The sequence below is a fragment of the Drosophila nasuta genome, chromosome 2L (genome assembly GCF_023558535.2).
Source record: "Drosophila nasuta strain 15112-1781.00 chromosome 2L, ASM2355853v1, whole genome shotgun sequence".
Taxonomy (NCBI): domain Eukaryota; kingdom Metazoa; phylum Arthropoda; class Insecta; order Diptera; family Drosophilidae; genus Drosophila; species Drosophila nasuta.
In genome coordinates, this window is record NC_083455.1 from 18,003,650 (window position 1) to 18,029,495 (window position 25,846).

The 25,846-nt window shown below is 41.0% G+C and overlaps 3 protein-coding genes across 4 annotated transcripts in view; 2 read left to right on the top strand and 1 right to left on the bottom strand.

Moving 5' to 3' along the window:
* Positions 1-19,875, bottom strand: part of LOC132799043 (protein Star) — a 31,352-nt gene extending 11,477 nt beyond the window's left edge. The window contains exons 1-2 of the mRNA XM_060811173.1: positions 18,546-19,875; positions 1,424-2,561 (exon numbers count right to left, since the gene is read on the bottom strand). Coding sequence (XP_060667156.1) covers positions 1,424-2,411 — 988 coding nt within the window. The 5' untranslated portion in view covers positions 2,412-2,561; positions 18,546-19,875. The remainder of the gene's footprint in view (positions 1-1,423; positions 2,562-18,545) is intronic.
* Positions 19,876-20,109: 234 nt separating this feature from the next.
* LOC132799042 (protein asteroid) lies at positions 20,110-23,022 on the top strand. The gene is made up of 3 exons (XM_060811172.1): positions 20,110-21,072; positions 21,134-21,290; positions 21,346-23,022. Exons 1-3 carry the CDS (start codon positions 20,267-20,269, stop codon positions 22,936-22,938), a joined length of 2,556 nt encoding a protein of 851 aa, XP_060667155.1. The 5' UTR covers positions 20,110-20,266; the 3' UTR covers positions 22,939-23,022.
* A 251-nt stretch (positions 23,023-23,273) lies between these two features.
* Positions 23,274-25,688, top strand: LOC132799044 (cysteine protease ATG4B). 2 transcript variants are annotated; one of them, XM_060811175.1, is made up of 6 exons: positions 23,274-23,419; positions 23,565-23,818; positions 24,020-24,362; positions 24,428-24,507; positions 24,569-25,120; positions 25,191-25,688. In XM_060811175.1, the coding sequence occupies exons 2-6, from the start codon at positions 23,635-23,637 to the stop codon at positions 25,232-25,234; spliced, it is 1,203 nt and encodes a 400-aa protein (XP_060667158.1). In that variant the 5' UTR covers positions 23,274-23,419; positions 23,565-23,634; the 3' UTR covers positions 25,235-25,688. The 2 variants fall into 2 exon arrangements, with proteins under 2 accessions (XP_060667158.1, XP_060667157.1); XM_060811174.1 differs by having other exon boundaries at positions 23,293-23,818.
* The last annotated feature ends 158 nt before the right edge of the window (positions 25,689-25,846 follow it).

The following is a 25,846-nucleotide window of genomic DNA, read 5'->3' on the forward strand; positions in this document are numbered from 1 at the left end:
CTGAATGATTACTCAGCTTACAAGTAACTGCCTCAATAACTAACTAACTAACTAACTAGTTAGTTAAGTGGGTGGATGGTTCAATTAAAACAAGGCTTTTGCTTAATTGAAGCAGATAAAATGCACAAAATATTTGTTGAGGAAACACTGTGTCAAATTTCAGCATTACAGTTCTTATAATTGCTGAGAATTTGTTTAATATAAATATACAAATTTCATGATAGTTTTATAGATTACCTAAACAATGATAAAACCAATATAATTCCTGAGAATTCGTTCAATATAAGTAAAACTAATTTCACGGCTTTATATTGGACTAATTGTCGAATATCTTTACGACTCTATTCCAAAGAACTATTCTAATTTCAGAGCTACCACAAAAAATGATAAAACCATAAAGATTAAATACGCTAATTGAGTATATAAACTAATAAGACAGCGTAGTAAAAAGTTATATTATAACCATTATCTTTCAAGAATAATTAAAATTGTTTCTATCGCAATTATGAAGGTAGTATTTTCTCTATTCCATTTTCAGTCTATTCTGTTTTCTACTTATTAAACCTTTGCATTTGAGTACTCAGGTATTCGCAATTTCTAAGTTAATAAAAAATAACAATTTATGTGATTTCTTAATTTATTTTTACGCTTAGAGCAAATGTGAAATGCTGATAAGCTACGATAAGTTTTACTTCAGTTTTGCATACCCTATAAAAATGTTACTATACTTCTCTATAACAAAGTAGTTTGTTATATTGATAAACTGAGTAACTTCTTGGTCGATTAAGTCAAGTAACTTGTTTCGCCAGCTTGACATCTTGGGCCCCTTGGAAGGCAATGCAACAGGCTGTGCTTTAGGCCATTCATCAAATGGCAAATTAGAAATTCTTTTGGCGTTGCAGCGGTGGCCTTTGTAGGAGGCACGTGTCGCCAACAACAACAACAACAGCAACAGAAACAACGACAACTACAACGATAATGACGACAACATGAAGCGACAGCAGCTGCAACACAGCTTAGCTTGGCTGTTGCCAAGTGAGACGTCATCGACAACAAAGTTGTTTGTTTTGCATTCTCGTTGTTGTTGTTGTTGACAGGAAGCGCCACTGCGCCAAAAAGAAATTAAAGAAGCGAACAGAGAGGAGACAAAAAAAAAATAAAAAAGCGAGACAAGATCTATGACAAAAGATGCGCCAAACTAAGCATAGAAGACACGACGCGTAAACTAATCTCAAAAGTGTGCCCCAGGAAAGGACAACACATCAGGCCAAAGGCAAACACAGCCTACATCCGGTGCGAAGAAATTTAAATGAACCCATAAAAAACCAACTGATGATGAGACATATGCCAAAGATATCAAATTTATATCAGAAAAAGATATAGAGAGAGAGAGAAAGAGAAAATGTGATAGATGTAGTCTCACCTGTCGTGTCCATGTAAACAATTAACGTGGCAAAGACGAACGCAAACGAGAGCAGGCACAAGGCAATGGGCAATAGTTGGCGATACGGCGATGGGCTAAGACGCGGATCGAGTTTCTTGCCTTTGCACGAGGAGGCGCCTCCACCTCCCCCTCCGCCCGCTGATGCTGCTGCTGCGGCAGCAGCATGATGATGATGGTGATGGTGATGATGATGATGCTGCTGTTGCTGCTGCTTCTGATGTGGCTGGTGAGTGGCTCCCAATGTGGCTTTCGATTGCTTGTGGCAGCAATGCTGATGGCTGTGCTGCAGTTGCAGCTGCAACGGCGCCTGCCGCGTGGGCGTCGACAGCGGCGATGAGACTGTGCTGGCCGACGGTGAGCTAATCACACTGCTCAAATCACTCATCGAACCTGTTGTCGCTGCTGCTGCTGCACCTGGTAATCCATCTGCGACGCCACCTCCGCCACGGTCCAGTTGCTGATGTGGCATTTGGCGACGTTTGTGACGCAGCTGCACATGATCCGTCTCATCGTAGCCGGTGTCTTTGGTTGTGGTTGTTGCTGTTGTGTTTGTGTTCGTTGCTTGCCTCACAATCTGCGCCCCAAAGTTGACATCGTCCACATCCTCGCACTCGATGTCATCATCATCGTCCACGGCCGCCAAATTTGTTCGCGCCGCTGGCGTTTTTCCCATTCCCATTACCATTGCTGCACTTCCTCCTTGTGCTGCTGCTGCCTCCAGAGATGCTCCTAATCCCGTTGTGCTTGCAGCTGTCCCTGTTGGTGTTGTTGCTGTTGTTGTTGTGGCAGTTGCGGCTGCTGCTGCCGCAGCTTTCGTTGATGCCACAAGCGCCGCACAGCTTCGGCTTAGTGTGTACTTTTTGGGCGTGGCCTTCCGCCTTCCGCTGTTGGCGTTGCTCGAGCTGCTCGGCGCTGCCAGCTGCTCAGCGGCCAGCGCTGGATGCGCTGAATACACTTGCTGTGACATTGTGTTTGCTATCTCCCAAGATCCTCTCTCTCTCTCCAATGATGTCTTCGTCTCCTTCTCCTTCTCCTTCAGACTGTGACTCGTCCTTTGGCTGCTGCTCCTACTCCTGCTGTTGCTAATGCCGCGTCTTCTGCATCCTGGCAACCACAACTGCAAAAGGAAAGAACGAAAGAATATCCAATTAGTTTTGTGTGCGTGCAATTTACAAATGCTAAATGGCAATGGAAATGCCAGCAGATTGTCTAAAAAATACCCAGTAATGTTGTAGCATAAAGAGAGGAATATAAATATATGCGAAATTCTGCTATTTTTATATAATTTAATTCCAAAGCACACAGAAAAATACTCGTTAATACCATTCTTCAATTTTGCACTCTAAAAAGAGAATTGTTTAAAATACTGAATGGAATAGAATAAACTAAAATACTAAATGGAAAGTGATAAATTAGAATACTAAAACAAATGTAACTCGTGTATAAAATACCAAACTTCAATTGGGTTTCAATATTTTTGAGTTAATTTCACATTTCTATTAATTTTAATCGTATTGTGCAAAAATTAAAATGCTAAATCGAAAAGAAAAGATTACTTAAAATACTAAATTAGTGGTAATATATAAATTAGATCGAACATTCTTGAATTAACTGGAATATGTTCATTAATTTTCCACCACAAAATTATTTCCACTTCCTATAAATTCTTCTGTATTCCTACTTCATAAACCCAATGCTACAGGGTATAAAAACTAATTTCGTAAAGTGCATTGAACTGCGATCTTCCGTCGAATTCAGCATCCTTCGAGTACACACTACACACCACATTTCTTTGGTCTTTGGTAATCTTTTGTTTGCTGTCTGGCTGTCTGAACTCATTTGCTGTTTTATGAATAGGCAAAAATACATTCCAAAAACGAGACTGAGACTGAGAAGAAGCACAAAACTCAAAACTCGTAACCGAAAAACTCCAACTCCAACTCCAAACTCAACAACAACAACGAGAAGAAGAAAAAGAGAGGCCCAAGAGCAAAAGTCGTCGCCGGCGAAGACTCAAAAGAAATTGAATACAAAAACTGCACCACCTGTCAAAAATCGAGCGACTGCCGCCAGACGGTGAAGGAACAGCAGCAGCAGCAGCAGCAGTCGAGGCAACAGCAGCTCGATGTCTTTAAGTAGTCTGAAGAGAGAGAGAGAGAAGAGAGAGCGAGAGTGGAAGGGAGACACAACGAGGCGATTGCTAAAGAATTTCAACAACGACGCGCGGTATTTTGTGAACCAAATTAAAAAAGACACAGAGCCAGGGCAGCCAGAGAGAGCAGACACCGTGAGGGGGGAGCGAGCGAGTGAGCGAGAGGCATTGCAGCGAGGCATGAGAATTATAAATGGAAAACATTGACGCGCACAAGGGCAACACGAAGAGGGGGGAAAGCAAAGCTGCTGTTGTTGGAGGAGCCAAAAGGTGGAGGTGGAGAACAAGGGAAGAGCGAGACGGGGGTAAAGTGCTGCCAGTACTCGCTATGTACTCGATACTCCGCGACTCGAGAGTACTTTGCGTTTGCGCCTGCGCAACAGTGCGAGCGAGATGGCATGCACCGAGTGTGCGAGCGAGACAACGCAATGAGTTCATCAACTGGCAGCAGATGTTTTTCCAATGTTTGGGCGGCTGTTGATCGCGTTTTTTTTTCTTCTTTTTCTCTTCATTTTTTCGTTGTTGTCGTTGTTGTTGTTTTTCTTCTCTGCCTTCTCTCTGTTGTTCTGCTGTTATTCATTGCAGTTGCTGTCTGCTTCTCGTTTTTGCTTTATGAACCATAACGTCGTCTCTTCGTGGTCTCCTTTCTCAAGCGGGGCTGCGCTTAGGGCAAGGCTGACCAATGCTTGTACCTCAGTCCTCTATCCTCAGTCCCTCATCATTTTCAGCCCGCAAGCCATTTGTGCATTCATTTGATCATTACGCGTGCTCTGGCCTGAGCTCCTGGAGGAGCTCCCAGTTCCCTCTTATACATATATGTTTTGATTTGCTCGCTTGGAATTTATTAAAACATATCCACGAAAGCCCCTTTAGGCAGAGACCTGTGATTAAATGCAATGTTGCAGCCTTTTTTTTAAACGATATGGTTCTTGGAATGCACGCTGAACTCTGAATGAATGCAATATTATTTTTCTTGTTACCATTTTGAAAGTGAATTTGGGCAGATTATCAGAGCAGTAACTAACACTACCTTTAACAATCGATAGAAGCATCTGTTATTAAGCCATTAAAATTTACTCGATATGTAATTCTTGCAGATTTCATAAATCTTCTTTGCAAGGATTAATTTCTGCATTATTATACAATTTATTTGCAATTAAATTCGGCTTAAAAATCTCAAAAAAAAAAAAACCTCAATGCCTCTTAAAAGGAATATTCTCTTTTGTGGATGCAATATTAAGTTATCAGTAACAACAAAAATGTAATTTTGCATGAATATCTTATTTCATTAATGACGGCATCATTTTTATGACGTGCCTGAATTCAAACCATGAATTTGATAAAAATGTTTACTCATATTTTATTTAAGTCAGACAAAATAATTTCATAATTTTGATAAAGTTGAAGTTTCCTGTCTACCATCCTATAAAATGTTAAATTCAGCGCACAGATCCGCCCACATGACTCATCCTCAATCGCATTATTAAATAAATAATCCAAATTAATTAATTCGAAAACAGATGCACTTTCGCTTTTTAAAAATTCAAATTCATTAATGGGTAAATCACAACATCTCCAAAAAAAAGAGAGCACAAATAAAAACAAAACAATTGTTTACATTATTATTTTTTGGATGCAATTATTGGGAATGGTCGGGTGGAAAAATAAATGCATTTTACTTGTGTGGCGCAAGTTGCATTTTCACGGTTTACATTTTCAATTTGAGTTTTTATGGGATTTTGATTGGAAATACACAATACAGAAAAACGCTCTTAATGGGCTTTTAATTTAGTAATTAGTTTGCTGGCATTCGATTTGTTTAAGAGAGATCACACACAATAAACTCGCAAGTTGCAGTCGAGTAAAAAGTATCTCATGGATACCCTCAACACACACACACACACACACTCGCACACAACAAAAGGCGTGTGATTTACGGCCATGTCGCACAGCGCATAAAATCGATCGATTAAAACTGGAGAGAATCTCGCTGTCTATGTGTGTTGTGTTGTCTTTTTTGTGTATGTGTGTGTGTTGTTTGTTGCGGCGTCGCTTTTATTGAAGTTTATTTTTTATTCTCCTCTTTTTGTTTCTGCTGTCGCTTTATTGTCTGCTGCATGTCTGGTGAAAATTGTGCGACATGCGAAAGAGATTTGGTGACAGCGGCGCCACCTCGAGACACAATGTTTGCGGAGTGGAAGCGCTATAAGATGATGATTTATTTCCCCAATTCACAAGTGATAAACAACAGCTAAAAGTGTGACCACAAATCAGTGAAAGGAAATAAATAAATGGTACTTGGGAGTCCTTCAAAGATTTATAGTGTTTTGTTAGTGTTTTTTAAAGGGAAATAGATTGCAAGAGTTTCCTCTTAAAGTATTCTAAGAAACTTTAAGGATTTCTTAACTTCATAAGAGAAATATATGGATTTCTTAACTTTATATTGCAAAACTCTTTTTAACTTTTATATTGTAACGTTTTATGAAACATCAGATATATTTGTAGCCATAAAAGAAACTATTATTAAGACGTTTACAGAGTAAGACCCATTAAGGGTATTTAGCATGTGGGTAATACTTATACTTATGTATGCCCTTGCACACGTCTTTGCCATATTATTATTTCGCAATTAACCCTTTGCCCTAGGGGCATTCAGCACGCTAAGAAAAAGGAGGCATATTTAAGAGTGAGCCATATCATCTTTGATACTGTTTTTTAAGACGTGAAACGATAGCAATTTCCAGATGCGGTGCGACATATTTTGCGCGCAGACTTCCAAGAATTCTGCTAGCCAAGCGAACTAAACAAACACCGTCAACACAGGAGAGGAGGCAGGAGGGAGCAGCGAGGAGCAAAGGAATCAAGCAGGGAGAGAGACTGAGACTGGGCAACCCAACAACATGTTGTCGAGTTGTGGCCACAACTAGCCAACATACCACACAAACAATGTTTTGCGGTTAATGATCGTGCGACGACCAACGTTTCAAATGTAACAACAACAACAACACAAAAAACAGCAACCAAGGGGAAGAGAGCAAAAGAACGAGAAAGAGAGAGAGAGAGAGAAAGGGAGAGAGACTGAGCTTAGAGAACGGCACAAGACATTTTGATAAACATTTACAAACGCACTGAGGCAGAAACTTCATAGCTACATCCCAAACAACAACGACACGAGGTAACAGCCACAACAGCAACAACAACAGCCATCTAGAAGAAAAAAAAGAGGAATACGATGACAGGCAGCCAAGTAAGAAAAGAAGAACAAGAAGTCTGGCAGTAGAATATGCTACGCTTTTAACCATATGGTTTATTTATACAACAACAACAGCAGCAGAAGCAGCAGCAACTCGACACACAGTGGTAACACAACAAAGTGGCAGACAATAAAAATGCAATTCTGAAAAACCTACAACCAACAACCACAACAACAGCAACAACAACAACTGTGCAACAACTATCGGGTACGAAACAACGTTGCTTGGAATTTTGCTGCTACGTTTTCTTCACTTGCTTGTAAAACGGGGGCCCATTGGATGATGTTGTGTTTGGTTATTTTAGCCTGGCCACAGTTGCGAGGGGAGTTCAAAATGTTCATTACTTTTAAGCATACATTTAACTTAGAAATGAAGAATATCAACGTCTTAGTCTTAGCATCTTAGTCTAATAAGTCAAATTGTATTCTAGAAAATGTCTAATTTGCTAATAATATAAATGTTTGTTATCCTTATATATCTTAAAATATATACAAATTAGATATTTTATAAATAAAATAAAATATATAAAAATATAAAAGAATATAGATTGGGTCTTTAAAAACTTTACATAGAAAGTGATAAAAAAACTAATAATCTAAGAAGACAATCAAAATCTATTACTATTTCTGAAATTGTAAGCATGTTGATGTGTCCTTTTTGAAACAAGCATCGAATTATTTATACAAAAAAATCAAAAAATCAAAATATATACATTTATTAACCCTTTTTTGTATTATTTTTTACATTATTTTTATTATTTAATTCATAATTTGCTTTACTATTATCTTAGGCACTTATCAAACACACCTCGCAGCTGACCAGTCACCACTAAAAAGCTGTTGAAATTTACCGATTGTGGCAATTATTTAGTAGACACATTTGTAACCGTCCCATACTCGCATTCGTATTCTTGACCCTCAGCTACAATTATATAGAAGTTCCCCCACAGGCTGCAAAACCCAGCGAGCGACCTGAGCGAATGTGCTAATGAAAAAATTGCACTGGACGGTAAGTTAAGAAGGCATTTCGAAAATTTATTGGTAACAAAAAAATAAGGCATAAAAAGAAGAAAAAAAAACAAAAGACCAACCAGCAAGTACAAGTGAAATGTGTAGCATATGCTGTCTGCATTCAGTTGCAGTAAAGACAAAAAAAAAAAGGGAGTGAGAAGGGCGCTGAAACTGTTTGGTAACTAAGTGTGCTGTGTGGTCGTCGGTTGGTCGTTTAAGAGGTGACTACAACGACAGCAGCAGCAGCAACAGCAGCAGCAACGTCTTCCTCTTCTTCTTATTGTCGGTTATCTGCCTTGTTTATCAGAGCGTCGACGACGGCGACGCGTCGTTTAATTGTTTGAGCTGTAGGCGACGCCTCGACTTGCCTCACTTTTGTAGGAGTTGCAACAGCGACAGCAGAGTGCATCAGCAGCAGCAGCGAATGAAAAAAAAACACAGTTATTTCGAGTAAAATTAGCACGAGTAACTGGCGAGTTGCCAGAATTGCCACCATGACAGAATCTAGGGTAACCCCCTCACTCGCCAAATTGCAAATGTGTCTACGGCTGCGCTGCTATTTTATTGCCTTTGCATGTTCACACAATTTATTACCAAAAACACAAAAAAAAAACACAATATATATTGTATAAAGAGGAAGGAAGGCATAGACTAGGGCGGCATATAGACTATGCATATATGCATATACGTACATATATTGAGTATAGTAGTTCCCGAGTCCCGACAGCTGGCGTGTGCCCAAAAAAAAAAAAGAAACAAGCTAAAGGAAATGGAAAACCGCGAAACCGGGACTTTTAAGACGTTGCCAGTCTGGCAGAAAATTCCTATTCCACCGTTGCACATTCTGCATGCGACATTTGCCAAGTCGGTTGGTCTGATTTTCCCCATATCTCATTCATTTTTCAACTCCTGTTTCGCGTCTAGTAAATCAAATCAGGCAGGCTTCGCTTATCTTAATGAGTAGTTGACGTGTTTCCATGCCAATTCCACACACAGTGCCTCACAAATATTTGCCGCAAACCAATTCAACAACAAAAAAAATAGCGCAGATGGGCAAATAAAATTTATGGCCAAAGCCGCAAAATTTGTGGGTGGGGCTCAGTCAATAAAGTAAGAAATGTGGCTAGTCAATTTGGCAAATTGCGTCATAAAGTTTTTTGTTTTCTGCATTCTGACGCATTAAACAAGAAGTAAAAGAGAAGAGGGCTGCTTTTAACACAATTAACTCAAGAATTGCAGTCGAAAAACAACAGTCATAAAACTTAATGTTGTTATAATAAATTGGTTTAGTTTCGCAACTCGCATTTGCATTTAATTAGTGCAGCTCATCGCAAATTATTGTTTAGCAACCCAAAAAAAAACAAAGTTGAGCCTTTTAATATTGTGTAATTTGGTTAATAACTGCTACATTTTTGTTATCTGCCTCAACTGATCATTAAGTGGCAGCATAATGTTGCCGATGTTGTTGTTGCTGCATTCGATCGGCAATTACGCAACCTGCACAACCTCCTGGGGCATGCGGAGCAATTAAATTGTAATATTCCGCTGGCCAACAACATTGTTGGGAATGAATGTCCAGCGCTTCCATGGAAAAAGAACGTTATAATAATCTTTTACCACCCAGCATAACAACAACAACATAAATCACGTACCATTGACGTGACTGCAGTCAAGCAAAGCTCAATGAAGCTGGTCACACAGCAACCGCAGTAGCAGTCACAGTGCTGCCATCTAATCTGGCCTGAAGATCGCTATATCAGCATAACAAAAACGTTTACGAAGAGATATCTAAAATATTTTCTAAATTATATTGGACAATTTACAAGGAAATTTCTGGCCTAAATCGAAACTTTCAATAAGCTTTAAAATAGTTCTTATAAAAACCACCTAAATTAATATTATTTTATTTACAATATTTTTAGATTTGATAATTAAACTAAAATAAAAAGTTAATGGACATTTACTCCTAATTTTTATTTATAAACATAAATAGTTTTGCATACAAAGTTGTCTAAGAAAAATGATAAGTTAAACCTCTAAATCTAGCGCGAAATAGCTAAATTGTCAGCACTGCAATAACAGCAGAATGTGAAAGAGACGCGTAATGAGCAACACGCACAAAATGAATAGAAATGGAAATGGATCAAGAGCACAGCAAAATGCAACAGATACAGAACAGAAGTTGAAGGAGAGTGCAGCGAAGAGAGAACAGCAAAAACAACAACAACAACAACGACAACTATACACAGGTCAAGCAGGTACAAAAATGCAACAAGCGTTCGTTCGCTCGGCTGATTAGAAAGAGTGCAATGTGCGTGCTCACATACACACGCAGTCACTCTCCCGCTCTCCCATTGCACACGTGTGTGTGTTAGTGTTGAAAACATAAACAATATTTGATGGCTGCGGCGTCAGCGTCGTCGTCGTCGTCGGCTGCTGCTGTTGCTTCTTGTGTGTCTACACATGCATGACGAATGCAAGAGCAGCCATGTCAGTGAGTGAGCGAGACGGAGAATGGGCGAGCATAATAGTTCACTTAATCAGGATTCAGCAGATTTAACAACGAAGACGACGGCACATTTATCAAAAAGGCAGCATCAGGCACTGAGAGTGAGACGGAGCGAGCAAATTGGCCTAGCCAAGAAGATAATAGACAAATTGTTGCTTTTCAAGAGCGTGATCATGTTGCCCTCCTCTCCTCTCCTCTCTTCTCCCCTCTTTGGCATTTAGTTGCCCGTTTTGCCGCTGATAAGCAGCCAGCAGCAGTTTGAGGGCTAAGTACATGCGGGCTGAGCTGAGCTGTCTGTCCATTTAGGCAGGTGAAAAATGAAAATTGAGATTATGCTAACGAAGAAGAAGAAACAGACTCCGACTTCAACTCCTCAAACACATGTCGCTGTTTTGCTGAGCAAACGGAAGACGATTGTTGTTGCTTTATGCATGAATGAGATGGAGGGAAAACTCAAGTGGAAATTTTTCATCAGGATGAGGATGTGTTTTTTTTTCTTCTGTTCTATTCCTACTTCTACTTGTTGTGCATATGTTTTGTTTGCAACACGTTCACGTGGCAACAACACAAAGGGCACTGTTGTCAGATTTCACAATGACATTTCAGATTCATTCATTTGTTATTTAGTTTTTCCCAAAAACAAAATACTGCTCAAGGGCTTGCTCAGATTGCAAAAGGGAATTAAGTCTGAAATTGCTGGGAATTCTATTCAGTCAGATCATCTAGAAAAGATCAAGTGAGAAGTTTGGCAACGCCGCCAAAAAGCAACAGCTGCTCTTATTTTGATTTTTATCTGATAGTAATAATTTAATAATCACTTAAGAGAGAGGAATTTAATTAGAGAATATTAAAAGAGCCGCAACCGATTTTGTGATTAATAAAATTGAAGTTATCAACCCCGTAGCAGGTATTTTGCTAGCTCATCCCCCATATGATGTTGAATAAGCAACCCCACGCTCCATAACTGTACTTGTGTGGTCGCCATTTTGTTGTATGTAAGCTTGCCTGCTTGCTTGCTTGCAACGCGCTTCGGTCGCATGCCTCGCATAATTCGTTAAAGCGCCACGAAACGCAAGCTTGCAACAACAAATGCCAATAAATGTCAGAGAAGTCCTCGACTTCGCAACGTCGTTGGCAGTCCGTGTCAATAAATCGAAATATAAACTCAATTTACGAAATTGAAATTGAAGCAGAGGGTTAAACGATGACAATGCACATGGCGTCGCACCTGCGCACCTTCGCATCGTTACAAATATCGTGTTGTCCTGCCCTCAAGATCTGGGGTCCCGGGTTTCGACGTTTGGCTTGGACACAACGCAAACTTTTTTCGAATTTGGGGTTAGTCAATGTGCAAATCAGTGTGAGGGTTTGAGTGGAACGCTTTGGCAATGGAACACACACGAAAACCAAAGCCAAGAAGGTGTGTGACCTTTTTTGTCGTCATTTCTTCCTCTTTTTTTATATTTTCTGTGTGTTTCTTTTTTTATGTTGAACGTTGACGTGTGCGAAACATTAAGACAACAAAGGCAACAACAACAACAATAATGGAATGGAATCAGCAACAACAAATACATCAGAGGCATGACTGCGAAATTCGCATAAGAGTCTGAGAAAAAAGTAAAACGGTTTTACGAACGGATTACAACAGAGCGCGCCCCGAATGTCTGCAACTTTGTAGATACCCTATAAAACAACATAGTAGAGGGAATGATTGACTTTGGCAAGTTTAAGACAGTAAAATGAATCAAATTAATAAATCCAAAATTACTTGAATTGTAGTATAATAATTGATCAAAACATTCATCACATATTGATAAAACCTGATATAGGTTTGACTTCGAAGCTTTTCTCTCTCGAAAAGTTTCCTCCCTCAACAAGGGCATTTCAAAGTTGATCAAACATATTTCGTTTTTGCAACCATTTTGTTGGATTGTTTGGCTTTAACCCGTTCCCTGCTGCATGATGAGCAAATCCGCGGCACGTGCGTTCCCTTTAACTTGGCTTATAGCCTGGGTCAAGTTATGGTGTGGGCGTAATTAGTGGTTAGTCTCAGCTTTATATCCATATATCGTGTATGCTATATATACTACTATATAGTATATGCAAGCAGGTCGTGGCGGCACCTTAATTTGCCGAAATAATTGCGTTACCCTGCGGCGTTTGTTTATCAATCGTTGTTGTTGTTGTTGTTGTTGTTGTGGCATGCCACACACCAAAAAAATAAATGAGAGCGCATTGAACCCGAAACTGTAACCAACTGATGTGGCTTTAAGCCGTGAGTGGTTGAGGTTCTGAATCCTCCTGTTGCAAGTAGAGTGAAGTGTTGTTGTGTGTTGTATTTTTATTGTGTGTGTAGCCAAGCGGCGCATGTGCAGCCGCTTGTTGCAGGAAGCCAACAAATTACGCCACAGACAGACCGACAGATTAGAGAGACACAACGTCATTGTCATCGTCAACATCGTCATCATGGTCATCATCCTCATCCTCAGGTGCTAGACAAATGATTGAGCTGCGGCAATTTAGTTCAACTGCCAGCCATGACACATTTTACGGGGCGCCTTTTCTGGAGCGCAACGTTGCACGTTCCCCTTTCCCTCTCATCTTCCCCCCTCCCCAAACTCTTTCTCTCTGTAGAACGCGCTTCTAATTGAAATAAAGAAAAAACAAGCTGACAAAATGGCGGTTGGCGTTTTAATTGATTCAACTGTACTAACGGCACATTCTCAAGTACTCTCGACTTATTCTGCGACCGTCTCTTAACTGCTCTTAACTATTTTCCACACCTCAAACTATCTTTATTTTTTCCACTCGGCTTTGGCTTCCATGCAGAGAGCTCAATTTAAATGTCGTCGTTTTGTGCTTTGTCATTGTCATTGTCGTATTATATGATTTGAGTGTTTTATTTTATCTTTACAAACTTGATTTACCCCTATCCCCTTTCCCCTGTCCCCCCGTCTCTACTCACCCGCCATCATTTCTTATCCATCTTGGGAAGTTGTTAAAGTTTTGTTCAAGAAGAAAATACAGAGAAGAAAAAAAATACTCAGAGCTGAGAAAACTTTTGCGCTGTCTTTTTTTGACTGCTTCTTCCGACACACACACACACACACACACCTTTACATGTGGTTGTTGTTGTTGTCGCTGTTGTTGTTATTGTGTTGGTTCTGTTTCTGTTTTTGTTTTGGCAGCCTACAAAAACTTCTTTGGCTTTGACTTGGTTGAGAAGTTTTGTGGTCTAGAAAACGAAAAAAGAAAAAAAAAATAAAACTTGTAACCACAAAAAAGTTTAAATTTCAAAGGCAAGTTTGATTCTTTCTTCTGCTTCAGCTGCCTCTGCTGCTGCTTCTTCTTAAGTTTCTTTTTCTTCTTCTTGGATATCATTTCGTTTTTGGTTTCGGTTTTGGGTTTTGGAACCGTGTGGCATTGTTATAATTATGGGAATTCTTATTGTGGTTTCTCACTTTGTGTGGTTTTTCGACAGCGCAATTTTTTCGAAGAAGGGGCCAACTGGGGAGGTGGGGAGGGGGAAACTGGTTTACAACCCAACGACTGCCAGACGAAGATAAAGCTCTTTTGGGAAATAGTGCTTCGAGTATAGTTCAGTGATGCAGCAGTCAAGGCGAATACTCACATCTATCACTCAAAAGCAACTGCAAATTGTGCATTCCACCGAATGGAAAATGGAAACCGACAAATGGAAATGGAAATGGGAAGAAGACGAAGCAGAACCAAAGAAGAAGAGAGCGTCAAAATAACAATGTTTACATAAGCGGCAAACTGCCAGAATTTTGTGGGGCAAGATCGGTCGTCAGACATTGTTTATAATAGCAATAGTGCATCCATCTACGAGGGCAGTTCATAGAGTTTTATATCGACTAACCGAATGTTTATCCTCACAGCTGCAGTCAAATAAATTTGATCTTTTTATTACATTGTGGGGCAGCTTCAAGGAGATGCATTTCAGATAAATATAAATATAATTTAAGTGGTTTAAAATGCATGTAATCAATGTAAAACTTATGAGAACTGAAAAGTGAAGTATTGTTTACAAGAAAATAAAGTAAACTCTTCTCAAAATATAAACTCAAAATGAAAACAACTGAAATTGAAACAAATAATCTTCAGAATAATGCAAATTGAATTCTGCTAGAAAATAAAGTAATAGATCCTAAAAATGAGATAAAGCCAAATGTGTTTTAAAATCTTATAATATTCAGTAAAACTGTTTAAAATTCCATTTCCCTTCCCGAAAATAAGGTATAAACTACTTTATATCTAAACTTCAATCTAATCCCATTTATTGCCAATTTTTCAAAGTTTATTTACATGCTCAGCACATTCTTGTAGCCTGGGGTTTTATTTGTGATTGCAAAGAATAACAAGAATGCATCATCATGTTTTTTTCTTTTTAGTTTTGGCTAAAAGCAAACCCAAACAATGCGCATTGAGTTAGCTGTAAACTATAAAACTCATGACTTATCATCCAATTTAAAAGGTATACCGTCATCTAAGTAGAAGAACGCCTTCATTCCCCAGACCCCAGTCTAGAGTCTACAGTCTACAGTGATGACTGTGGGTGGTGGACTCGCTCAGTCATAACATACTGCGCCAATATTTACACAACATTGATGGACATATTCAACATGTTTACCTATTTTGTGTTTTGTATTTTTGTTGTGTATTTGTGCCTGCCGGCTTTTCTCTAGTTCTATTTCTACGCTATTTTCTACGCTCTTCTTTTCTTCTTAATTTTATTTTATTTTTTAAGCTATTTATAACTGGCATACTAATTTGTAATTTGTTTAATGATTCACTTAGCGCACATATTTTATGAACTGTGGGAATTTGGAGCGTCACCAGACAGACATCCAGTTAACTCCCCCAGCCAATCCTATCTCAGGTATTTCTACACTATCTATTGTGTATTGAATTGTTGACCCAAGCAGTTAGGCAACAAGTCGACAGACATACCACCTGATAAGATTACTTCCAAGAACTGGCGAGTTCATAAATAAAATGCACAACAACTTGGCGTATACTTAATATTCCTATCAATTAGGGTTAAGCACTGTTCATTAGCTGCAGCTCGGAAATCAATTGTGACGTCACTAGAGATCACGAGATCGACAAGAGATCAGTTCAGTTCAGAACAACTTAAGGCACATTTGTACTTGGATTTGTTTATAGCGTAGCCTCATTCATTGATCCATTCATGAGTGCTTTCGCTGAGTTATTGCAAATCAAAACAAATGTCTACATTATTCGCAATTAACGCACCCATTAATAACAATTTATTGGATTATGAAAATGTGTCTAGACTCTAAATTTAACCCCACGAAATTCTCACGAATTATGCACACGGCAAATCATTTTTTATTTTTGTGAACTAAGAAAGGTAAACAATGAAATGGAAAAATGAAAAATGGAAAATGCTTTATAGCGGGTAGCCACTGTGGCTTAGTTTATTATTTTGATCTTGCACTGGAATCTTCTGCGCTTATTTACGAATATTGACGAAAGATAAAAGCACAAAACTGATGACTCAAATGTTACCTACTTTCAATAACTTTTGCTGGCGTCAACGCCAAAAATGTTTAGCCTACAAAAAGAGAAGAAAAAAGTATGGCCAACAGCAGCAGCCCCCGATTGACAACTGTAAAACATGACCAAGTATGTATGTAGGAATTATACGATGACTATTTTGCATAGGCAAATGACGTAAGCGTCACACGGGAGCCACACAGGAGGAGGCCACAAAGTAGTTGAAGAAAAACAGAAACAACAACAATTTGGCGCATTGAACGCAGAATTTACAGACAGACAACAACGGCATGATTTATTAGCGACAAACATTTGCGAAATTACAACTCAAGTTTTAATGGCAGAGGAGCACCCACACACACAAAGACATAGACAGCGAGAGCAAGAGAGCGCAGAGAGACAAACCAGATATTGTACGTAACGTAAACTCAACGTAAGCAAGTCTGTTGTTGCCCCTCTCTGTCACTCTTCCACGCTCTTACGATCACTCATCAATCAAATTGGGTTCCGGCTTGGCTTTCAATTGATCAATGATCAATGCAAAATCGTTTTCGTTTTGTCTCGTAACGTAAGCTCGACGTAAACGGCAAGGTCGTCGTTTTCATTCACAAATCCCAATTGGGTTCCGCTTTGATTCAAAACCAGACCAGCGGGAGTAAGCGAGAGGGCAGATGCAATGCAAATTTCGCATGTTTTATTATTTATTAATAGTTCTTTCTCACTTTGTTCATTCTATTGCTTCGCTATCTCTCGCTGCACGTGCTTACGACAGCAACAACAACAACGTGAACGAGTACGCTAACGTCCTCTGCCACTGCGCTGCTTTGCCACTGCTACTGACGTACGCAGCAGCGATTCTTCTTTCTTTTCCTTTTTCTTTTTTTTTCTTGTGGTGTGCTGTTATTTTTGTTCTTTGCTTTTGAGCTTGTGGAGCTTGTGAAAGGAAATAATTACTTTATTTGTTGTTGCTGTTGTTTCGTTCGCCAGCTGCGCGCTGCATTTTCAAAAACGAATTTTCATCGATGGGAAATTTAAAAATGTTGTGCGCAAAGCTTTTTTTGGATTTACTTTATTAGCTAATATGCGCGCCTTGCCCAATACTTAAAATCTAAACAGTAAAATTAAATGGGCAGGAAATGCGCGCGTCGGTAAAATAATTATGTCGACTTGTAGGTCAAGACGTGGGTGGAAGGGGGCAAGAAAGGGGGAAGGTGCTTGCAGAGACACATTATGACCCAAAAGCTCATTCAGTAATTGAGAAAGTGAGCGACAGAGACCGAATGAGACAGAGAGGGGGAACGAAGATCGGAGACAAATAACAAATGGCCGACAATTAGTTGCACAGCTTTAAACGGCAACTTCCGCGCAATCATTATCAACAATCAGAAAGCTAGCAACGAGAATATTAGACAAATTTGCACATCTAATCAAAGACAATTGAATAATTGAGATAAGCTTGCAATGTGGAATAGCAGAAGATTGCAAAGCACAGCAAAGTAAAGCAAAGACAAAACCAGAGCACAAGGAAGAAAGAAACACCTACACACACATACGCACATTCACATGCATTCACAGCAATCTCGTTGTTGTTATTGCTGTGCTCTGGTCTTAAGCCAGGGCTGCAGCCATAGCAGGTGCGAGAGCGAGACAACAGTGCAATGCCAAAGACAATTGTCAAGTGTTGTTTGCTTTTGCTGCACTTCCTACTAGGAAATTCTATAGAAAAATGTGCAGGCGACTGCGACGGCATCAGCGACATCGGCAAGTGTCATTTGAGACGCACACACACACACACACATGCACAGATCTACGGCAGCTGTCACTGTTCATGTGAGTGCATTTTATGCTCTTTTTATTGTATGCAGCAAAATTCATAAAATCAGAGAGAGAGAGAAAGAGCAGAGTAGCAGCTGTCGCAACAGTAAAACTTAAACTCCTAGATTCAGTCGAGACAGATTTGAAAATATGGGGATGGGGCTGGTCTGCAGCAGGCGCCCCATGAACTTTTGTGCTCAATAAACCACTTGCCAAAAAGCAGAGCTTGACAACAACAACGACACAAATTGTCTAATGATGCCAAAACTTCATTTGGCCGCCAGCGGCGTTTCAATTTCGCACAGCAGCACCAGCGCCCTCTGGCGAGATTCAATTGCAAATTGTGCCAAATTGCAGTTGCCATTTCGCCCCATTGAGAATGATCATCATTATTTATTATTCATATTCTATTTACTTTGCATGTCTTCATTTTTTTGCAGGAAACTGCGGGTGGCACATTTTGCGCATGTATGCGTGTCTCTGTGTGTGTGTGCCTAATTTTTCCACGCTGCCCTAGAACATTTTCATTTCGCCCACCAACGGTGGCATTCAATAACATTTTTCTACAATTTTTGGGTAATGCGAGAAATTTGTTTTCTTTTGCTACCTGACAGCGCACGTAGTAAATGTTTGTGTGTCTGAGTTAGGCGTGGGAATCGCAACGATGAAATTGCAATTGTCGTAGGACGTGTGAAATTTGTGCGGAAGACAGGAAACGTGAGCGGGAAGCTGACCCCCTCCCTGCTTTCCAGGAACTGCAGCAACGACCGCTGCAACTAATTGGAAAAGGAACAAGCATAATAATTGAATAAACAGTTACCTTGTTGAGCGCCTCTCTCTGTCACTCTCTATCTCTTTCTGAGTGCAAAGTCGTAGAAGTATTCCAAAGTTTAGCAGCTTCCAAATTGATGACAAATTGATCCCACAAAAACTTTCGACTGTCAAAATTCCAATTCAACACTCACACATACAACAACATCAATAATTTGCACTCTCTATTGAGTGCAAAAGAGACACTTGCGAGCTTTTTTTATGTGTTGCTTTTATGCTCTTAACTCGTGTGAGCGTTTTTAAACTCGTCTTAAAAATTTGAATTTTGAATTTTAGATTTTTCACAATTTTGTTGTTGTTACGCTTTTGCCGTTTCTTGATGCTTATTTATTTATTTAGCAACAATTTATTTATTATAAATGCTTGTTGGGCTCCCATACACACACGTACACTATAATACACGGCAAACGCACACATTGATGTTTTCAAAACACGTACGCAACGAACGCAAAACGCACCGACCGCACGCTCTTTCTCTCTCGTTCGCTCCTTCTGCAAACACACATACGGACAGAAGAATATTCATTCACGATACGATTACGATACGTATAAAAGTGATCTTCGCGCTCGCTCACACCGATGATGGAGGTATTTGTTGTTGTTGCTGGATTTTGTCTGTTTCGATGGCTGCTGTGATGTGTTGAAGAGGAAAATCCAAGAAGCAGCAAAAAAAAATAATAATGAATGCGAGCGCAAAGCGAAGACGCACAAAAGTAATTAAAACAAATAAGTGCTGCAGTCTTCGAATTTCTATTCTATACTATTATTTTGCTTTAGTATATTTATTTTGATGTCTCTCTGCTGTTGTTTTTGACTTGATTCAATTTTTAATCGTTTTATTGGTGTTGCGTTTTTTCTTCTACCTGACGCCGCTGCTGCTTCTGTTGCTGCTGCTGTTGTTTTACGTTGAACAAGCACAAAAACAACACACACACACGCACGCATACAAAAACACACTCACGACGAAACGTTAAGTGGCAAAAGCAAAAGGAAAATACGATACGCTGCTGCTGCTGCGGAACGAACGGAACCCGTATATATGCACGCGCTCTCGCTCGCTCGCATTTAGAAAGGCACTCGATGGGAATTGCACACGGCGAATTACACTTGCATTAAACAATAATTTTCGATTTGCATTTAGTTCGTTATTTTCGTTGTGTTTGCTTGTTTATTTCGATATTGGTAGTTGTATTTGATTTTGGTTTTAATTACTGCTTGAAACTTTTTACTTTTTTTCTCTTCAGTGCCACTCGCGTTACGTTACGTTACGGACGAAGGTACAAGCGTTTTATTTGCTTGACAGCGACAGTCTGATGCCAGTGTGACAGTGCCGCTTCTGCGACAAAATGCACTAAACGGTGTTACACCAAAAATACCAAAAACAAACGGAGCATAACATTGCGTTCAATCATTTTGCGTTAGCATGCGCGCACAGTCCGTTAGCCGACTTTCAAAATAGCGTAAACAACCTTCTGAACGTTAAATTAACTTAAAATTAACACAAAAAAATAACTTAACTTAACTTAATATGACATTATTTTGGTCTCAATTTATATTTAATTTACAAGCAGATATAATTATACCTAAGCTGTTATTTGCCTTGATGGGTAACACTTTTTATACATGCACACTTTACAACACTATGCAACATGTGTTTCTAACACGCGCTTTCAAACGAACGTAAACAAAGTTTATTTTGAATTTTGTTAAATGGGTGTGCGCGGCTTAACTAGCTATATAGCACAGCGTGCTGAGATCTATTTGAAACCGTATGAACTGCACAACACCGCGTTGGTTATCGATGGCGATAACCTGGCATGCAATCTTTACAAAGACGTAACCGGCAGCTATTCCGCCTTTGGTGGCGACTACGATGATTTTTATCGCGCTGTTGTCCAATTTTTTCAAGTGCTCGCAGAGTGCTCCATACGTCCTTATGTGCTCATGGATGGCGGCTATGAGGAGCGCAAGTTGCGCACAGTTGGTGAACGTTTGCGTGGCAAAATCGCAGTGATTAAGCGCATTAATCCTTGTGCCTCGATCACACTATTTCCACTGCATCTCAAGGAAGTCTTTGTAGATGCGGTGCGGGATTGTGGAGTGCCTGTCATGCGTTGTGTCTTCGAGGCGGACGATGAGCTGGCGGCGCTGGCACGCAAATTAAATTGCCCGGTGTTGAGCTATGACTCCGATTTCTATATACACAATGTCAAGTATATTCCACTGATCACTTTGACTGTCAAGGTGCTGAGCAAGCAAAAGAAGCAATCCAAGCAGCCAGGAAAGCTGCGTCAACATCAGGCAAAACATGTGGAGAAACGCACCAAGTCCAACAAGATTGTCGCGGGCATCAAAAAAGGTGAAAAGGAGCAGCAATCGAAGTCTAATCCTGGCCAGCGCTACAAGTATCTCGACTGTTGCATTTATCGCGTGGAACATTTGTGTGGACGTGGTGCACTTAGCCCCGAAAAGCTGCCGCTGTTTGCTGCGCTGCTGGGCAACGATTACATTGCACGGTAAGTTTGAGAGAGAAGCTGGCAAGGATTACCTTTATTTTAATGGCATTTCTATTGACAGCTCTGCTTTTCGCAACTTCTTTACCGCTGGTATGGGCAAAGCGGGACGCAGTCGCAAGTTGCAGCAGCAACAGCGTCGCATTCGTGTCATTTTGGAGTGGCTAAAGGATCAAACAGCGGAGTCGGCGCTGGATAAAGTGCTATCCAGGCTAAAGAAGGTAAGTTGAAGTTAATAAAAGGTAAATTTAGTTAATCTAATGCATTTACTTGCAGTCACAGCGAGATTCACTCACGGCCCAAGTGCAGGCAGCCATCTCGGGCTACTCCAATGAGCTGTGTCACTCCTACGACTTCTTTGAGCAACACTACGAGAATGCTTTTCCTTATATACAGGCAGAAAGCGAGCCTGAGGAAGAGGAGGAGGATGAAGAGCAGCATGAAGGTGGGGAAGACCAGGAAGAGGAGGACCAGGAAGAACAGCTGGAACAAGAAGAAAACGAAGAGCAACAAGACGATGTTGAGCAACAAGAAGAGAAATCTCTCTCTGATGAGGAATCAGCTGATGAATCGGAGGCTCCCGAAATCGAATCCGAAGACAAAACTCTGCTCTTCCCACAATGGTTTCTCGACAAGCTCTATCCCGCGCATCTCTCACGTTACTTTGTGGATCTGCTCCATCTACGCAAGTACATCAACAACCCGCAAATCGAGCACTTTGCCCACCACGATGCCAACGCTTTAGCGCTGCCCATACTCAACTATTGCTTCGCTTTGCTGCACCATGTGAAAGGCATGGAAGTGGAGCAGCAACTGGATGAGGAAGGCAATCCACAAACCTTGGAATACACATATTTAACGCGAGCTTTAAGGGTTACCAATGTGCGTTATATACATATCCCAATCGATCGTCCGCCAGCACTGGAATTCGAGCCCGCGTCGACAGATGCGCGACATGTGAGAGCAATCTTTAAGGAGCAGGTGAAGCATGCGAATATCGAGAAGCTCTTTGAGGAATTGGAGAAGTTGCCGAAGGACTTGCAGCTTTACTTTTTGGCCATTGTCTATTGGCTGCACAACTCGGAGCACTGTGATCTGGTGCATTTGCATGCCTTGATCCTCAGTCTGGTCGTTCTGCGCACTGTGGACGTCACCATACCCGCCGAGCGTGAGCTGAAGGAGTTCCACAGACGCTTTGGCAAGATTCTCAAACAGGAACGCGCTGTGCGTCTTAAGCAGACGGCAGAAGGCGTGAAGCGTGGCATTAAGCCAGAGCTGCTGGAGTTGCCGGTGCCGCAGCGCATGGCTCATGTGCCCAAGTCCGATTGTTATCTGGTGCAGGAGCAACTGCTGCCCCACTTCCATATGCAGGAGATCTTCAAGAAGAAGTATGACTTGTACTCCACCACGGTGATTCATTCATTTGCGGAGTTCCAGTCGGTGGTGTATCAGCTGAATGGACTGAATTCGCTGCTCAATCATCCATATTGTAGTCCACATATGAATCAATTGTTTTGTGGCGCCTTCATCTATAATCTTTATGATCTGTTGCGGAATCGTGCTGATGTTCGTTATCATGTGCAGCATTTTCTGCTGGCGGATTCGTTGCTCATGTTTGATTTCTATTGTTATCTATTTGATTGGTGTGTGCAGTTTGTACCCCACTGGAAGCAGCAGCCGGAGCAGCAACAAACAGCTGCCAAAGTTGTGGAGAAGAAACGAATGAAGAAACAGCGACAGGCGGCGCGGAAAGCGGCTGCAGTGGCGGATTCTGTAACTGATCCGCATGCGGAGCAGATGCAGCAGAGTGAGCAGGAGGAGGATCCATTTATCGACTTAAATAACAAATTTTGTGGTTTAAAAGTTTAGCAAATAAATTCGGTTTCAATTGTTTCAATTAACGCGCCACAATTTAAGCACTTCGCAACACTAATTTGGCTCTCCAACACTGGTTTCATGAACACAATGTCTATCGCTAACAGTAATCGATATGCAAAAGATTATCGTTTACTTCAGTCGCTGTCGAATGACACTAGCTTTTACTTGGACGTAAATAAAAATGGTTAATAGCCAGGCAAGCAAAATAAAATTAATTTATTGCAAATAAAAGTGCACATTCGTCAAGCATTAATTGCATGTACTTCAAATATATGCTTAAAAAACAAATACGCGATAATGATGCCAGTGTCATTACAGCACAACGCCAACACACAGCGGCCGCGCAGCTGACGTCGCTGCCAGCGTCAGTTTTTGTTATCGTTGTAATCAGCACACATAAAAACACAGAAAAAAAAAGAAAAATAGTGTAAAATCAGATTGCAAACTAAAACGAATCCATTTAGTGATTAACGTAAGTTATTTGTAACTAAAAATCAGCAGCCAGCAAACAAATGCAAGTGCTGAAGAAGAAGCAGCATCAGCAACCCTGGGAAACAACAAATAGCCAAAACAAAGAGAAAAATCACAACGTCATTTGTATTTTATTTGTTGAGCAGCGTCGTCGACGTTAGCTGCGGACATTGTGGAGGATTGCAGGCGTTGCTTGGGGAGCGGGAGTTGGAGTAGATGCTGGTTAGCTTATACGCGCAGTTAACACGCAGAATGGACAGCGTTTTTGAGGCTTATCTCGGTCCCGACAGCATCCTAGCAGGCGCCATGGTCAACGCTGTGGGCAGCGGAGAACCCGAGGACATCCCCAAACGCAACACGGATGTTTGGCTGCTCGGCAAACGCTACAATGCTATACAAGGTGAGTGCAGCAAGTGTAGCTTGAGAGCTACACCTAGTTGGTGTCTTCTATAGGCGAATACCTGCTACATGGTTTGTGTCTTAGCTAACAATCAGACTATAAAAAAATCTTAGCCTCAAAACGCTTATCGCTTGCTAGTTTAGTGAGTCAGACACAAAGAATTTCCTATATATAAATTAAAACCACTTTCACCCATTGCAGAACTGGACGTCATTCGCAGGGACATCGAATCCCGCTTGTGGTGCACCTATCGTCATGGATTTGTGCCGCTGGGTGAAGTGCAGCTGACCAGTGACAAGGGCTGGGGCTGCATGCTGCGCTGTGGCCAAATGGTGCTCGCCCAGGCCTTGATTGAATTGCATTTGGGTCGCGATTGGTTCTGGACGCGCGACTGTCGCGATGCCACCTATCTGAAGATTGTCCAGAGGTTCGAGGACACACGCAAAAGCTACTATTCATTGCATCAAATTGCCCTGATGGGGGAGTCACAGAACAAAGCGGTTGGGGAATGGCTGGGACCCAACACCGTGGCGCAAATACTCAAGTGAGTTAGTTGTTGGCTTAACTTATCTATTAATCGACTGCTAAACAACTTGTATATTTTCTCAGAATTCTTGTGCGCTTCGATGAGTGGAGCTCGCTGCTGGTGCACGTGGCCATGGACAGCACGGTGGTGCTGGATGATATATGTATTTAAGAAGGTTTCTGTTTTTTTGCAACATGGTCTTAATCTCGTTCCTCACTTTGCAGTTGAACGCTGCCAACAACCGGGCGAGGCGTGGCAGCCTCTGCTATTGATTGTGCCTCTGCGCTTGGGCATCACCGACATCAATCCCATCTATATACCCGCCTTAAAGCGTTGCCTGGAACTCAGCAGTAGCTGTGGCATGATTGGCGGCCGTCCCAATCAGGCTCTGTATTTCCTCGGCTATGTGGACGATGAAGTTCTCTATTTGGATCCACATACCACACAGCGAGCTGGCGCTGTTGGTCAAAAGACAACGCAAGCCGAACAGGAGCTGGACGAGAGCTATCATCAGCGTTATGCGGCGCGTTTGAGTTTCAGTGCCATGGATCCGTCGCTGGCCGTTTGTTTTCTGTGCAAGACACGCGAGCAATTTGATGAGCTGCTGCTGCAGTTGCGCCAAGAGGTGCTCAACCTCAGTACGCCGTCGCTCTTCGAGATAAGTCAATCGCGTGCCGTCGATTGGGATACGGCGGATGACATCGAATGGCCCACAATGCCGGACATTGATTGGCCTGGCAGCAATACCAGCGACTCGGAATCATTTGCCGTGCTGGGTGAGTGTGTTGGTTGACACCACAAAATGCTCGAATTTCAAATTTACACTCAATTCAACTCTTATCACAGGCGGCAGCGGCGACGTCGACAGCAAACCCAGTGCCCCCATTTGAGAGTGCGAGAGCGTAGCGTTCTCTCTCGGTTTCTCTCTGCGACTGCGCTGTGCCTTGGAGAGCGTTTTATTGTGGGAAAGTGGAGCAGCTGTGTTTGGTCCAAAAAAGAAGCGGAAGAAGCTGCGGTTGCAGGCCAAAAAAATGATAATGATGATAAAAACACCAGCGATGGCTACTAAACAATAAGTTTTGAAGACTAGTGTTACATTTTTTAGATTGTTTACGATTCACACACACACACATATACACTTACATGCTACAGTTAAGGATAATGTATAGTTCATATGCTGCTTTATTCTGCGTTTAGATTGGACTCCATGGGAGACAATATGGCATAAACAAACAAACGAATTGAACTCTCACCACACACACACACATAGTTAGTTATGCTCGCGATAAAGCTGCTGAATACAAACTACCTTATTAATTGATTAAAAACACCATTTTATATGTATGTATATATATTCGTATGGAAGTTTGTTTTAAGATGACAACGCGAAACATGCATTTGTTTTGGTTTTTGTTTTCTTTGTAGTAAGTATGTATGTATTGTATTGTATTATTATATGCTTTTATCAGCTTTTTAAAAATGGACCAACAACTAAATACATA

Coding starts and splice junctions, on each gene's coding strand:
- LOC132799042 (XM_060811172.1), top strand. CDS start 20,267: ATGGGTGTGCGCGGCTTAACTAGCTATATAGCACAGCGTGCTGAGATC. Junction 21,073..21,133: donor GGCAACGATTACATTGCACG/GTAAGTTTGAGA, acceptor TTCTATTGACAG/CTCTGCTTTTCGCAACTTCT. Junction 21,291..21,345: donor TGCTATCCAGGCTAAAGAAG/GTAAGTTGAAGT, acceptor ATTTACTTGCAG/TCACAGCGAGATTCACTCAC.
- LOC132799044 (XM_060811175.1), top strand. CDS start 23,635: ATGCTGGTTAGCTTATACGCGCAGTTAACACGCAGAATGGACAGCGTT. Junction 24,363..24,427: donor ACCGTGGCGCAAATACTCAA/GTGAGTTAGTTG, acceptor ATATTTTCTCAG/AATTCTTGTGCGCTTCGATG. Junction 25,121..25,190: donor GGAATCATTTGCCGTGCTGG/GTGAGTGTGTTG, acceptor CTCTTATCACAG/GCGGCAGCGGCGACGTCGAC.